The 17,458-nt window shown below is 35.9% G+C and overlaps 1 protein-coding gene across 13 annotated transcripts in view; it reads right to left on the bottom strand.

The window, feature by feature from the left end:
• The window catches only part of ANKS1B (ankyrin repeat and sterile alpha motif domain containing 1B), a 406,891-nt gene that overhangs the window by 187,675 nt on the left and 201,758 nt on the right, over positions 1–17,458 (bottom strand). For 9 of the 13 annotated variants that reach the window (XM_026798001.2, XM_026797993.2, XM_026798014.2 and 6 more), the window contains exon 15: positions 830–936. In XM_026798001.2, the coding sequence (XP_026653802.2) occupies positions 830–936 (107 nt within the window). Of the gene's footprint in view, positions 1–829; positions 1,323–1,502; positions 1,522–1,677; positions 1,709–17,458 lie in introns of those variants that run through there. The other 4 variants (XM_074539560.1, XM_074539561.1, XM_074539558.1 and 1 more) reach the window with 4 other exon arrangements.

Below are 17,458 nucleotides of genomic sequence, written 5' to 3'. Positions count from 1 at the left end.
ATTTTTGGAAGAGGCTCAAGTAGGAGGAATACTGAAGCAGGTAGAGAAGTGATTATATAACAGCTTTACAAGTAAGCTTCTCTCTTTACTGTCAATATTCATTTCAATGGAAAGTTTGTGCATGACAGGTCTGTTACTTTACACCACATGGTGATATGGTAAATGCTGACCTAACTAAAATTTCATTTCTTTCAAACATTCCTGATAAATGCCTAGAGTTAAAACATTAAAATGGAACAATTAATAGGAATGCATTACTTTTTCTCTCAGGGCATAAGTTTCAACAAGTGAATCCCACAGCCTGATTATCTAAGATGCAAAAATATTTAACCAAGACATCCACAATTACTTGCAGAGACAGTGCATTTCATTAAATAATTTTCTGTTACGAAAATACCTCTCAAGGCAAGAATGGCATTGCATGTTCTTTAATTATCATTACAAGTTAATGATGAAATAAAAGTAACAATGTGATGCACTGCAGAAAGGGGTGTTTGCAGCTTTTTCATACTATGAAAATTCTGCAATGGATTAAAAGAACTGTGCCTTTTTCTTCTTCAGTCGGAGGATTGAGGAGGGAGAGAAAGAACATTAATACTCAGTTTTTATTTTACCAAATATCAGGCTAGATTTTTTTGTAATGTGTACAGTCTGGAAGTTTATAAAAAGGCAGTTTATATATATTTATTCAGCTACAGATAGGAGAGTGAAACACTAAACAGATCTTAGTGCAATGCAGAATAGCTCTAAGGTTTTACGAGCACATACGAGACAGACAAAAAAGGCAGCTACAGTGTATATACACAGCCAGGCACGGAAGATTTCTTACCATGAATTGCACATTGTCAAATCCATTAGCCAGCAAGTGGTTTTCATACTGAGGTAGCCCAATATTTTCCAACCATTGTCCCACTGTCTGGACAGGGCATCGGGGTCCTGTAGGAGGGTGAAGAGGGAGGCGTTTAAGCAACGAATAACCATCCACTGGATAATAGCGGTAGTCCTGGGCTGAGAGGTGGCATTGCCACATCGTGTTCCTGGAAAAGTTGGTATCAAACGAGCCCGCCAGCTTGACAGATTAATGTTTTCAGCAAACAGAAAAGTCAGAAGTAAAACATAGTTTTCAGGGCAGTATATAACGTAAGGTCTGATCGCAGCTCTACATTTCTTGGTTATTAATCTTTACTACAGACCAGTACGTCATACAGTAGAGGAAAAAAAAAAAAGGCATATCAAGCTGTCAGCTAAGCTGCTCTCCGTTATATGTGATTGTTGGAATACTCCACAATGAGCAATGCACTGCCAGCAGCAAGAATTCTTTTTATCAAGTACTCCTACACTCATCAGTATGCAGCTCCATGCTTCTTGCTCCCCCTCGCTCGCTCCCCTTCATTACCCAGCCTAGGCTACACCTCGCATTTTCAATAATAGCCATCAGATAAGGCAGATTTTTTTTTTGTCTGCAAGCTGTAAGCCTGCTGCTGCTGCTTCCTCCTACACACCCATCCAAGCGTCAATCTTGAATGATGAGAGCAGTCAAAACAAATGCAGAAAATAGCAAGATTCAAAAGCAACCTAGAGCACTTAAATCTGAATAGAATCTTCATACCAGCTATGCTTTACATATCTATTTGTTGTAGATTTTTACATTTCACAAGACATTAAGAAACACAGTACTTAAAGCATAGCCCATGGCATGGTTTACTATGCCTTCCCCTTCCTCCTTTTAATGTAAGATAGGTAGGGGTCTGCATCTCTACTTATATAATAGCAAAACCGTTTAATGAATCAATAATGAATATATTTCACAGCTTCTCTCTCGTGTAGTACAGCAAAAGACATAAAAGGCACAACAATTTTAGTCAAAGTAATTAGATTATCTGCATGATTTCTTCTTCAACTGTAAAATTTAAGACACAAGAAAACCTTCATGCCGACATATAATAATTCAAATTGAAAAGGTCACCATTTCAAATGAATAATTAAAAGAATGAAATTGTAAGTTTATATCCTTTCTTACAAAAATGTGAATGATAGCAAGTAGACATAAGATTTGCATGATTTCTAGAGAGGATTTAAATTTTATCAACTATAACTGGAAAAAAAAAGATTATGAATTTTAAATGAGTGGAAAATTCATTTTCTGCATAAGAAACCAAATATCTCATGATGTATTTTATATCTACATTTCATCTTTGAGACAGTTTCTCTCGAGATGGAAATATTTTATTCCTTTGTTCTGAAAGGAATGTTTACTAAACTTTTGTTTTTCATAACCATATGAAAGGACTTATCAAAAAAAGGCAAGAAATAGATATATTCAGGGTACAATTCCAGAAGGAATCCTGTCAGTGGTGCTTCATTTATTGAGCAAATTAATTAATTTGTTTTTTTTCTTATCCATTGCGCATCTCAAGCAATGACCATCTCAAAGGAGGAATGTAATTCCAGGCATGAGGAAATTATAGATGTTTGTCAAGGGGATAATATGGAACTGATAGTACTATGGCAGATAATTGTTTCATAGAAAACCAAACCTGCAGTCTGACCAACACATATTATAATACAATGTCTCTTCCAGTGCTACACAGAAGGTCCCTGAGCATTCACAGAACAGATTCTAAATATATAGAATTAACAATATTTTAAGAGTTTCAACTCTAATCTGATTAGTCCTTGGACTAAAACTTGGATGACCTTTCACTTTGATATTGCTGCCTGGATTTTTGAAACATCTCATGCAAATTGAAGTCCATAATAATTTTGTAGAATAATTTTAGTTGAGCATAGAAAATCTTTCATGAAGTTGGAATGTTGCTTAAGGTCTCTTATAAGTTTTTCTGTTATTCCAGGTATTCTTACTGACTTGATAAATTTACTACACAAAGTGTGAAAGGTTCATTATGTCTTTGAAAAGAATACTGAACACTCACCAGGCACTGGTAAACCTGCAGTAGACAAAGAAACTTTTAGCAGTTTGCTTATTGCTAAATGTATTTCAAATAAATGAATGGAGGATTAATTTTTTCTCAGAGAAAGCAGGTACGCCAGACTGATAGGAAATCTAGGTCTGATGGAGATAGAAATGCATTTGTTCACACAGGTCTGCAAATCATTCCTATTTTTGAAAAGTTTTCTCTACCATGAATGAATATTTTTGTATATAGACAGATCACAATCCCTTCAGGATAGTGCCCAGGCATGAAGAAGGGTAGGCTATGCTGAGCTGAGATAAAAGAATAAAAATAAAATCGTAAGTTTATAGGGGACATCCACCAAGTAGGCAAATTCAAAAGGCTAGGCAAGATCTTCAGAGTGAAAACTGAGAACAAAGGTATCTTAAATAAGAAGAGAATTCTATCCTTTCTGATTTTTTCTGAGTTGACTGAGAATTAATAAACTTCTTTCAAAAGGATTTCTGATTCTGTCTTTCCCTTTCCCCTGTAAGCAGAAAAATTGATATCAGAGATCTTGTAAAGCATAATCCCTTTGAACAGATTATGCATGACTGGCTCTTGTATTTCCTATAAATGCAGACACAAATGTCTCTGCATTGTGTTCCCCAACACCAAAAATCTGCTGCCCACAAAAAGGCACACAATAATCAATATACTACTTTCATGGTCGAACTGCTTCTTCCTTACCTTACTATAAACAGCATGGAAGCTATGCTGCCAGTGATGAGTGCTTGGCTCAATGCCTAGCAACAGTGTAGGCAAAATTCAGTTGCTGAGTGGCTCCCCAGACACATTTCCTCATGTAGCTGTTGGTACTGTGTCTAACTGTCTCCATGGCTCCAGCCCTGGATGATTATAGCACTGCTGGTCCCACTGTGCACTCTCTCCAACTCTGTCCTTTGCCAGTATAACCACGAGGCTGAACCCATCAACACAACATAAGGTTGCTCAGCAAGGGGAAAGAAAGCGAGGAGAAACAGTCAGCTTGCTGCCTAGTCCTCACCCCTGACTATTGTTTCATTGCTAAAGTATCCTGTTATCTACAAGGCTTTTCTTCCCTCCCGCTTCCACCAAAGGTTATAGCAAGGCAAAGGCAGGCACAGAGCCGGGACTGTTTGGATTAGGGAACTTGCAGCCCTTTAAGATCTCCAGATTTTTAGCCACTTCAGGTGTTTTACCTGAGGGAGGCTGCTTGGGCAGTTTTTCCTTGCCAGTGCAATGGGAACCTGGAGCAGATGCTCCTGCTTTGAGACTAAAAGGCTGTCTCCTGATTTTTTTTAAGTCTATGACTCAGTGCCAGCCCCACCAGTGTGCTGCTGCAGGCAGTGCCTACACTTTGCCTATGCCTAAAGCTGGTGCTGACATTGAAAACACCCTGCAGGCTATATGAGATGGTCTCACCTCGACACACTTACACACTACCGTGCTTTCCTGCAATTTCAAACGACAAAAATTCCATGATAATCCTTCTGTGATACCACAATCAAAAAAGATGCATCCATTCCTACATGGGAGAGCTGACACTTAAGTCTCTTACAGAGATAGCAGTACTTGGCTCTTTCTTCTCCAAGGCAACAGAAGAAGCACACTGAAGTGATGTCTGCAAGAAAGATGCCATCTGGTATGCTATACGATAATTTCTACAAGACATCTTGTTCCCAATGGGATTCAGAATATGTTTATTGTGGGGTTTGGAATGGATTGAATCTGTAACATCAGAGGGCACATGATTTCAAACCTGTTGTAGGGCAGATCTGCTCTAAATGCTAAGTAATTTAAGGGCCTCTCAATTTTATGTTTTCTACTGTTAGCAACATGAATTTTTATTGATTTTTTTTTGGTCTTTTGACTGAGGAGAATCATCACGAACAGAATATTTTAAACAATTCTTTTTTGATATATGAATAACTGTTAAACATTGCTAAATTTAAACCTTTCTGGTGCTAAGGAAACAAAAAGTGGAGTATTTTAGTAGTGACTAGTAGTGACCAAAAAATTCTTGAGTAGAGAATATGAAAAAATGAATCATTTACGTAAGCTGGCAGGAAAGTTTAGCAAAGCTGGAGAAATTGATGTTACAATAAGTACTGAAAACTTTTTTTTTTTTAATTAAAGCTTTCAGCTTTGTATAGAGCTAAATAGAATATAATTTCTATATTTATGACTTCAGGCAGATACAAAAGTTACCTGTCTACATTGTGACAGCAGTTAGCATGGCAGGGTGTTCTACTGAATAAACTAATCTAATGCATGTACCTCTAAGAGGACATAAGGATAGCTAGGAACAGGATGGTGTATGAGAAAAACTACACCAAACATCCAGCAGACTACTACAATTAAAGTTTATTATGGGAGAAGCACCCTAGGTTCCAAGAAAGGTATGCAGGATTCTGGTTTATCTCATGCATTTCAGTTATACTATAAGGCAGCCCCAAAAGTTCAGAGATTTTAAATGATCTTTTTCATGAAACTCTGAAAAAAATGGATGCCTTGCATAAAATGTATAACTTCTCTCGGCAGCCTGGCTCTTTGGATGATGATGGCACTGTGGATAATAATATTTGGTGATGCTGAATATTTCTCTGAAAGTGCTTTTAGAGACATTTTTCATGGCATATACAGAAACAAAACAAAATCAACAGGGACAGCTTGAATTTAAGTAACACTATCTAGTATCTATGATCTAAAGGTTACATTCCACTACTTATGTGTGGCTCAGAACTCACAAAAATAGCTCTCAGATCACAGTTAATCAAGCTAATGGAAAAACCCTCAGTGACTAGGAAAAATCATCCTCACAGCTCTTTTCTGATTTTTATACCAATATTGATTATAACTCTACATTACCACTGTGTAAGTGCTGTATCTTTAATAACTATAACCTCAAAGTCAACAAGGAAAATTCATTTTAGTTGACAGGTGATTTGTCAGTGGTGACCTGTACTTTGTGAAACACACTGGCCCTTCTACATGTTAGCATTTCTGACTGTTGATGTATTATTTACCCAGGAACAGCTCAAAGTACTCCACTGTATAATGAAACATACATTTATCACAGACACTTCAAAGTTAGAATATTTTTCATGTTCAGTTGATTGCTTTGACAACTTTAATTTAGCCTCCCTCAGAATGCATGCTGTTCAGTCAATGAGGAGCAGATCTTATTGGAAAATTAAAATACCTGTTTTCTAGAGCACAGCCACTGGACAAGGACTCATTTCTATTCAAGAATGTCATTACCATAATGCAGAGAAGTATCTATCTATCTATCTACCTATCTATCTATCTATCTATTGTCTGTCTGTCTGTCTGTCTATCTATCTATCTATCTATCTATCTATCTATCATATTTGGTAACATATATTACCATGCAGCAAGACTGCTTGAGATACAGTTAATCTTTCCAGATTTTGGTTTTCTATTTTAAATTAATAGATTTTGTAGATTTTTTTTCTAAAGGCACTGGGATAATCAAATATATATACATATGTTATATAGCATTGCAACATGTACGACTTCAGTCAGATGTATATCCTTGGCTTACAATACAAGATGCAGCTAGTGAATCACAAGTTAAGAATAGATGGATGTTTCACTGCAAGACCACAGGATCAACTGCATTGGATCAGAGCACAGCTTCATCTAGCTCATCTAGCTTCATCCTTCACCAGCTTCAATCACAGTGGCTACTATTAGATGACTGCAGAAGAGCATAAGAATAAGATGCACATCCAGCAATCCTTTCCTAGCATTTTCCCAGTTTCCAGCAATTTGCAGCTAAATGTCTTTCTGAAAGAGAAAGTGTCCTTATGCTTAATTGTCCTTTATGCATTTTTCTGGCAGTCTGGTGGTTGAAATATGGTCTAAGAAAGAGTCATCCTTATTCGGGCTTCAATGGAAGTTAATAATATTTTCTGAAAAAAGGAGTTATTGTCTCAGAGCAATTTCTGTCCTTTTCTTGGGAAGTTTTACGGGATAATAGTAACACTACACTCACCACCTATGAGTAATCATTTTCACTGCTTTCGTCTAGTAAGGAAAAAGAAATCCCCTTGAAGATTTACATGACACCATGACCAATCAAAATATTTTACCTAATTCAGTAAAAATTTTAAACTACTGTTAAAAGATAGTACACTGAGTGCATATATATAAAAAATGTATACTACACAGTCTTGCTAAAAATAATAAGGAAGCTCAACCCTTTATCCTATAATTCCTGGCACCATAAACTCAAATTTATGTAATTTCAAATTTGAGCAAGTCTTTTTACAGCTTTGTGCTAAGCAACACTGGACTATCAAACAAGCAGAACTAGGTAACACAGAACTGGGTAACAGAGAACTATTTGAAGAAAGTGCTCAAAAATAGATATCTGCACAGAGATATCTCAAGAAGTTACATACAGCTGTTGAATAACCTATAGCCTTGATTTCATAGATTTGGTAAGTGCTGCAAGGTCCTGTGAAGAGCTGTGGAAATGAGAAGCATTTACTGACACATATTTTTGAAATTCTGAATAGTGAAATTATACATGATGGAAGATTAAAGATTTCTCCTGAGGTTATTTTATAAATCAGATTCAATCTGAGACAGTGTGGCACTTTTTTTTCTGGTTGCTTTTGCCTAGCTGGGTTCAGAGGCTTCCTTGCCCCTGGTGCACCAGATTTCAGAGTGAACTTCTCCTTTGAACAGCTGATCAGGTAAATTCCCTTCTCTCCCTTCTATTCTTTCTAACTTCATTTTATAATTAATTTTCTATGCTCCCTGGTTATCTCACTTGTTGTTCTTGTAAATTATGGTCATTTGCTCTTTCGTCATCTTTCACCTCCAGCTACTACAATTTATTGTTTTGTTTCACATCAGTTTTTTTCATTTTCTAATATTTTTCTCCCACTTCCCCTTTCAAATCTTTTAAAACAGGTTAAAAAAAAAGTTCATTAAAAAATGAAATAAAATATCTGAAATTAAACTACCTCAAGATTTCTTTCAAGTTAAGAGTAGGTTGTATTTGGTATTTCAGGTAATACTAACTTAACTTCAGTGGTCAGTGGAGTGTGCCACCAGCGCCTGGCTCTGCCCAGCAGGGGCAGACATCTCCTTGCTTTTTAGGGAATAACTATCCATCTCTCTTCCTGACAAAAAGTCAGGTTCTACACAGGAATTTGCCTTATTACACACAAACTCTATAACCACCTTCTGTAATATTTATCTCCTGCTAACACAGGCTCTGCAGCTCCACAAGAAAACTGCAGCATCTTTCAATGAATAATAAAGACGTTACTTGAGTGGGTGGCATGCTGGCACAGCTCTGGCAACTCACTGGACTGTTTGCATATGGATGAGCTTATATAAACCCAGTTCATCCTGCCTGTGAGCTCCCTCATGCCAACGGCTCTATTCTCACTCTCCCAGCTCTGGAGCCTGGGGTCTTGTTTCAAGGATCTGTGCTGACGTTTACAACACTGCAAATACCTCTAATGGAATTGTACTTAGTCCTGCACGGCTTTTTGTTTTAGAAATTGGAATGATACAGATGCAACTCTTCAGACAAGTTTCACAAAATGCATTCCAGGAATGATTCCTTACCTAGTTCATCTGTCAAGGCTAAAGGATCTCAACTTGAGCTCAAGTGGTCCTGCAGGTACAGGCTAGCTGAAGATCAGACTAGATCCACCAATATTTTACAAAGATTCTTGCAGGTTCATGATTATTTCCTATACTACAAAGTATACCAAAACTGGAGGTGGTTTAATAAGCAAACCCAACTCCTACATGTAGACTCACATTCTGGTTTAGAGCTGTTTAGTCACAATTCTTGCTACTCATTTCAAAATTTTCAAGTACATGGATTTTCTTCTTGCACAAATTTGAGAAGAATGGCTGGGCTCTATATAAATGCCATACTGATACACAAATAGGGGGATTTGTGTACTGACAAAATAATGTATTCTTTAGAATTCTGCTCTATGAAACACTTCAAATAGCCTAGCAGAAAACAAAAGTAGCACAAAGTAACTGAGATAGGCCATCATACTCTGTAAATAGAAAAGCAAACAACAGAGTTTGTAAGAAATATTTATCAAAACTCACACATGAAGTGCAAGTATTTATTGTCAATGAATAATAAATGCACTTTAGAAGTAGTTTCCAGAACAACTTTAGACTAAATGCTATTTTTAGCATTTAATGGAAATTCACATTATCAGTCAATAATTCAACCTCAGCCATTCTCAGAATTGTAATAACACAATAACCTAAAATAAAGAGCAGTAATGGATAAAAGTAGAAAAACAGTTTTGTAAAATTCCTGGTATCATGAGTTACGTTGTAGGGCTGGTGAGCAGCATATCACAAATAATTTTTGAAGGATGTGAAGGCATTCTTATGCAGTACCTTCCTGAACACAGGGAAATGAAACAAGAAAATACTGATCCTAGCATTAAAATAATGAAATCAGGTTAACAGTCTGGGTTAGAAAGTAAATGAACTCCCTTTAATAAGTTCAATATTCTGAATTACTTCATTTTCTGTAGGTGGAATGAAAACTAGAAACAATTTGGTGTGCTGTAAATTCTATAATAAGCTAAAGATTTTTCAACTAGCATGTGATGTTCTTGTGATTACTCAAAATGTGAATACTAGAAATATTAATCCAAAGATTCATATCTATTTAAATCCAAGGACTACTAGAAGGAAATACGAGTGAATCAGCTGAATTTTCAAGAAACCACTATTAATACAGTTTTAGTAGACTTAGATCTCTATATTATTTATGAAAGATAAACTTCATCATAGTCTCACTTGCCACATCATCTCCAACCCTAACCTATTTTTGAAAGTAACACTCCTAGCATTTAATACAAAACACCGCCAGAGATACCGAACAAAGTTTCAGAGATTTGCCACTAGAAATCACACATGAAAATAACAAACTGATTATTAAAGCCAAATCTGTAAAATCAATTTTGGAAGTTAGGAATATTCTGCTGCCTTTAAAGTATTTTCTGGCCACAGGCTGCAAAAGCCTCATTTTTCATGAGATATTTTTAATTCCATTGATGTGCTGATTCCTATTCTGCATATGTTTTTTCAACCTGGTATTGAATTTGATTCTGCTTTAGAAATAAACGCTGTTCAATTTAGTCAAACAAATTGAATAATATATTAACATACATGTGTGTAAGTGGCTAAATAGTTGAAAGGTTCAGATTAAACATTAAGGAAAAAGCTGAGCCTAAACATGTGATTTCTAAAGCTTTCAAGTAACCTGATAATTCTTTTCATATAATTTATCATGTCTTGAAAAAAATCTCTTAACCTCTGGAATTACAGTAGGATGATTATTAGAGCATTATAGAATGAGGGCATTGTTGGCTTGCTACTTTTTAGGCACACCAGCAAGCACTCTGGCATTAACTTTGTGAAATGCAGCCAAAGTGTTTTTGTAAAGTGGTATGGTGGAAAGTGGAAGTGGAAACTTCCCCCACACCATTGTGGTTCAGTGGAGAAACAGGCAAGACCTCAGTTTTACTGGAAATAACTTTGAAAGTGTTTCAATCTTTTTTTTTTCAAGTTCTGAATCCCATAATCTTCCTTGGTTGATCCTTTTATCTCTTATCTAGATGGGCAAAGCTTAGACATATATTCAACCCCATGGTGGGAAAAGATACATTCTATACATCTCAGTGACCTGAGGGACTGGTATGACAGATGAGAGAATTGACCAGGAAGAGCAGAGTGCTGCATTAACATCATCCTCAGAAATGTTTTTAAATCCACCTAAGTGTTAGGAACCCATTTACTTCGAATAAAATCCAGGAGGTAATGTGAGCAATACTATTTTTTAAGCAACTTTCACAACAAACTAATTTGAGATCTAACATGATTTTTTTTATCAGTGTGATTTTGTAAGATTAGGGCCCTAGGCAGGTATATCGAAACTTTTAAAGTGAGAATAACTTTTATTCACTTACTTTTGATTTTCTTTAGAGAAACATAGACAATTTTTCTAAGCACTGACCCCAAACATACTTAAACATCATACTACTGAACTCTCCATTTTACTATTATTTGTCAGTATTTCTGAGCTTCATGCCCTTGGAAGTCACTGAAAATCTGATTTTCTGTCTTGCATTCTATGTATTCACGCCATTCTGCACTCTATCTCAAAAAACATAGTGGAAGTGTATATAAGATAGCTCTATATCATGACATATTAACATACACATCTTCTTTATAACTCAATATCTCTCACTTCTTCTAGAAGGAAATTATATAATTTGAGAATATTTTAAAAATACTGAAAGAAGGCTTTAATAATAGTGGTAAGCACACTATTTGAATTTCCATAGATTTGAATAGCATTCAAACTCAATCTGTGTGTGGTCACGAAGACTTCTTTTTAAACCATGTTAACAATAGAATGGATGGATCAGCTATTAGTTTAACAACAAAATAAAAGAAGACATGGTAGGGATTCAGCATGCATTCCTCTTTCTGAGAATAAGTACTTCTAGAAAATAAAAAAAAAACACCTTTAAATCTGTCAAAATTTTACAAAGAAGAATACATTGTTTGTATTCTGTGAGGGGAAAAAAAAGTTTGGTTTCTCAGAAATAATGGTACAGCAGACCAGACTGCTGATGGTTTTAATTTTTATTTTTTAAAAAGGAGAAAATTTCAGTATTGAAATAGGGCCTTAATTTCCTATGTGTTTTAACAGCATGTTACATCTGATGTGGGAAAGTACTGCTGAAAAGTCCCAGCATATAAGTCAGTCAAAATGACATGTCAATCCTCCAGTTAAAAGAGAGTTTGTAGAAGACTCCTCTGTTCAAGCAGTCCTGCTGCAGACCAGGTCTGACAGCCAGTAGTAGACTATACCAAAATTGACAAAAAGTAAGCTATACATTTACTCTCTGATGGATGTCAATATTTATGACATTATAGCTCCATTTTCCTACGTTTCTTTGTTTGCTATCAATATTCTCTATTCCTTCTAGAAGGGATGTGACAGAAATCATTTATCCAAGTCTGTGAATATAAAGACTGAATTGCTTTGCAACAGTTTTGGAAAAAGAAGCCTAACACTGAACAGAAAAAGCATGGACAGAGATAAAAGCTAAATGTTGATTGGCACTCATAGAGAGAGTGAAAATGTAAAAAGAAAATGTATCAGAGTTAAAGACTACTTTGATAAATATGGTCCAATGACTTACATTTTTACTCTATTTTCAGCTTGGCCTGAGTCTTCTGTTGTAGTAGGTTGTTTCAAAAAAATGATTTATGAAGAATATAGAGCTGAATATTACATTTAAGACACTACAGGGTAAAATTGCTAATACAATAGGAATACTTGAGTATAATAAAATAAAATAAATGCCTGCAGCTTTTGCATCCAAATCCCATTGCATTTGTTATAAAACATAGCTAAAAGCTCTACAATTATCTTGCAGTTCACCCAGTGTCTGTAAGGTTTGTTTTGGGACTAAATACATCATTAAAACAGATACATTTTTATCTCTTGTTTAGGTTTTTAAGATGTAGAAGTAAAAAAAAAAAAAAATACCCCAAATATATGTGATAACTTCTGTAGAATTTATATGATCTTTAGGTAAGTTCAGTGACATGCAATACATTAGGACTATCATGTCCTCAGTAAATAAATGCTAAAAATATTTCTTCCTAACATTTTATAGCCAAATGCCTTCTGTTCTCCACTATTTTATAATCTAGATGATTGCATAGATTTAAATTGCTATTCAAATAATTTGAAATGAAGATATGATTGACAGAAATAGAAAGATTGGTATGAATAATGCAGGGGCAGAAATGCATATGTGAAGACACAGTGCCTCAAAGAGTTAAAGGCATGGTCTGTTCTGATAATCAAGGACACTGCTGGCAGTGGTAAAACACTAGGGAATATGTTCCTGTCAAGAGGAGGAGTGTGCTCTGATAAAACAACAGCTCAGACAATTTATCAGCAGAAGACCCTGCACTACAGCAACAACATTACAGCACATTGCATGTGATATTCATCTTTTTGTTATTCCAAAAGGATGGCCTAAAATATCTGAGAAAAGGAACCAAAAAAATGAGTGCCGCTGAAGAAAATTTTGGATCCAAAGGGCCATACCACAGCAAAGGTTGATTCCTAAAGGCCTGTGGAAAAAAGCTTGCTTGTCCTGATTGAAAGGAATCCAACAGATACACTAAGAATGCCACAGTCAGCCTACCACAACACACAGAAGTGACCATGGACAAGCAACTTGGCCACACACACACATGCACACCTTGCTCCTGGGTTCTGAGTGTGACAGGCTCCATACAAGAGTGGGACTGACTGAAAACAGTGTTACCCAAAAGAAAAGTCACTTCTGCCTTCTGTAACATTGCATATTGACTTTGGTTATGCAAATTCCCCCCAGCTGTTCTGCCACTGCAAATAAAATTCCACACTCCAGTTGTTGACAGGATACAAGGAAGGGCAGAACCAAACACAAATGTGGGGCTCTCTTTCCTGAACTGCAGTCCTATAATTGTTGCTAAAGAGTCCAAAGACTTGCAGCTTAGTAATTTCAGACTGCATGTGTATTTCCTATTGAGGAAACATCAAACAGCACTGGCAGCAGACAGCTGCTGGAGCTGCCTTGTCTCATCAGCTACAGAGTCAGGTTCCTTCTGTCTTTTTTGCCAGCTATGATATTACAGGTATTTTGGTCTTCTTGCACAGCTTCCCTTCAAAGGGAAGCTGGGAGAGAAGTGATGTTATCCTTATTGTACTGTCTGGTTGTTGTGGTTGGCTATTGTAAAATTATAGTTATGTGTTCAAAACTGCAAGCTTAAGAGGTGTCCTTCTCAGTGAGAAGTTTCATAGCTCATTTTATTAAATTCTATTAAATAACTCCACTTTAATAAAGATCTTATTTTAACCAAATGGAGATTTTAAAAGGACAAGGTAAATGCTGCAAAACAGGAACTAAATTACAAAAAAATATATACTTTTAAGTCTATAACGTACCACTGTGAAATCTGCCTTATGTCAACATGCCTACACATATCCAATTAAAATTCTGCCTTAAGTACTTATATTTTATCTGTTTTCAGCTCTTGGAGGAGGGAGGATATTAACAGCTTTGGAGGAAAACCACTTTGCCAAAACTGCAACCATATGGCAGCAAATAGAAAAGGACCAGCCTAACAAGGCTTCATTTGTTCAAAGAAATTTTTGACTTTTCAGTTAATACATTAGCTTTTACAGGCAGAACCACTCTAGGGATGATAAAGGCTTCATGTCTGAGCAGTGGCAGTGGAACAGGGGGAAAACAGGAAACCAAAGCATGTAGCTTCAGGCAGTCAAGGGTTTTGCCCAATTTCAACTCTCTTACAGCTGTACAGGGTGCAACATGAACCCTTACTCTTCTCAGCTTTTCTGGATGTGGCCCTACCTGATTCCATCTTTTCCTAAGCTGGTGAAGTCACGTGTATTTTATTTTCCCAACCTTTGTGCTCAAACTAATTTCCCTCACAAATCTGAAAAGTAAAATTTCTTACAATTTTCCCCATACTGCAAAGAAATCATCAATAACAGCCTTGTTTGTATCAGTAGAGAAGGTTAATAAACAAAGAAAATAACTTTTATATGATGACTGTCTGCAACTTTTATCCTGAGATGGAAGATTTGAGAAAGAACACTACAAAATGTATTCTAATTCAGTGCTCTGTGATCTACTGTCAGTCCCTGGCATTAAGTTTGGACTACATGACATTGAACCCCAAACATACAGTGGGCACATCAAGAAGCAATAAGGTCTTGTTTGTACAAAAAACTTGACATAAATGGAATTGTAGGTTTATTCAGAATACAGCACAATGCAGTAGAGCCCTGCTTTAAAATAAGATACAGCTAGTGCAGTTAATTCAGGCATAGCCTTCAGCATTCCAGAGTCCTTCTGGTTTCAAAGCAGCCCTAAAAGAGCCAACTCATGAGTCTCTCTGAAGCTGTACACATGGGGATACATACTGCTAAAGTAAATATTCCACAAGATTTGCTAGCTTCCTTGAAAGTCTTTTTTTCCTCATGTGGTGTGATTCTGTTTCATATACCCCTTCCAGTAAAAAGCAACATTAATCTTTGAAAGGCAAGCACTCAGATTGTGTCATTGAGCAAGGTTTGTAGCCTTGATATTGATATTAAGGCAGAGATGCTGCAAATGGTGCTAGGATTATCTCCAAGCACAGGAAAAGGCACTGCTCTCACAAAAGGGCAAAACAAAACCCTGTAAAATACAATCTTCCTAAATGCAATAAGAATTGTTTATTTCAGCTGTAACAAAAAAGTATTACAGTATGTTTCAAAATAAAATTTTAGATCAAGAAAATTAAGGCAATTCAGTAAACTCTACCCTTTCTGCCTCTAGGTGGAACAATGAGAGCACTCAAGGGTAGGTACATTCTCAGCTGACCAAAAATATCCTGACTTGTATACACACAGCAACTGTTTAGTGCATTTATGGACAGCATCCAAAACAGAATTTATGATCAGTAGAATTATAAAACTATAAATTACCCTCCATGTGCTAGAACATATTTGACATAAGTGACTCTCTCAAAAAACTAAAATGATTGTTGACTATTTTGATGTCGAATGACTTTCAACAATTATTTTCTTACTCATTATTTTAACTGCTCTGATTTGACACAATGCAAGCTTTAATCATGATGATGATATGATATCCATTACCTATTTTAGTTCTTTTTTTTTTTGAAGTATATTATTTTTTATTATTCCCTTCCAAGTGATTTGCAAATATAAGTAAACCCTGAGTCACACACCTGCAAACAGCTACCAAGCTACAACTAACACAGGTTTATTGCTTTGTATGTCTTGAAAGACTTATTGTTGGAAAAAAATTGTTTCTAACTAGGCAAAGAAAATATGAAATTTTATTGTTTCTTCTTTTTACTTTACTTTGTAGATAGGCTCCTTCTAAATCGTGTTATCACAGTAGTCACAGAATCATTACAAAATAGACTCAAAGGAGTATAACCAGTGATCTATTCCATTCTGACTCAAGCCAAGGTCAGATATATCCCAACTGTTATTCTTTCTCATTCTGGCAACTATTCAAAAGTCTTGCAGATGCTACTGGATGTAACCAAACTTATAATCTTCCTAATAATAATAATCTATTTGGATGCTTCACTGTATCACCTTTATAATCTTGTCCTGCAGAACAGAGGGAAAATGCACTTAAGGTAGTTTTAGACAGCTACATCTGAGGAGCTCCTCTAAGACACCAGGGCCATTTTGCATGCTTCAGACATTTAGACATGATGATCAATAACAAAAAAATGCCTGCTTATCTAACTCAGCATTAATGGCTCAGATGTGCTCAATGCAGTCCACACTCCAGAAGTCTGAATTTAGACATTGTGAATAAGATTAATCTGTCTGACCTACCATTACTTTCATCAAGCTCATGCTTTCTTAATTAATCTGCAAGAAAAACAGGTGAGACAGTGTCAAAACCTTAAGTGAATTCCAAATACTGGACATCTACTGTTTTTCCCTTACCTAATATTTCCTATCCACTCCCAGAAGGGAATTAGATGGCTTTAATAGGTTTGCTCTTGGCAAATCCATATTGTTTATTACTTATTTCTTCTAGCTATTTAAAGTAGTATATCTGTTCATTGACTTGTTTATTAATTGAAAATAATTCCTCACATTCTTCTTTCTTTCCTCTTTTAAAGATAAGATCTATGTTATTCTTATTTAGTCTTCTGGTACTTGATATATCCCTCATGAAATCTCACAGAAAGCCACTAATAGGCCTAAGTTTTGCAGACAGTTAAGAAACCTAACCTATATAGTCTGCTCTTTCCTTATCTACAATTGAGGTTTTAGCTCTAGGATTAACTGTGGATGTCATATATTCACCAACAACCTCTACAGTAAACTCATGTAATAAAAAATCATGGTGTGCTTTTCCCTTCTCTGCTCCTACTCCATGCACCCTTTCCTTTCCTCCAGGAGCTCTCTAAGGTACTGAACATCTTTTTGCTCTTCTATTAATGCACTAATATAATTATGCTATGTTAAATCTTGCTATGTGCTTCTCAATGAGTGTTTTGGCACTTTTGACATGTCCCTACACACATGTGCTATTCCACCATGTTTAGTTAAGAGAAGTTTTCCTCATTTTACCTAAGGTGGAAGAAGAGATGAAAATTTAGCTCAGCTGGTATTTTACACTTTCTTTTCACATTGGTGAAGATTGTACTACGGTCTTTTGTAGATTTCTATTGAAACCCCCACAGATTTGGCTTAAACCTGTGCCCTATATATTTATTAAAATTAAATCTTTGAATTTGTTGATATCTACCTTTTTCAGCTTTTTTTCCCCTGGGCAGTGTGTCAGTGTAATTTCTTACACAAAAATGGCAAATAAAAACTTCCATTACTATAATGTCCAATGTCTTTGGAAAAGATT

This window comes from Zonotrichia albicollis, chromosome 4, assembly GCF_047830755.1.
Source record: "Zonotrichia albicollis isolate bZonAlb1 chromosome 4, bZonAlb1.hap1, whole genome shotgun sequence".
Taxonomy (NCBI): Eukaryota; Metazoa; Chordata; class Aves; order Passeriformes; family Passerellidae; genus Zonotrichia; species Zonotrichia albicollis.
The sequence above is the reverse complement of the archived record's forward strand: the minus strand, read 5'-3'. Positions and strand labels throughout refer to the sequence as shown.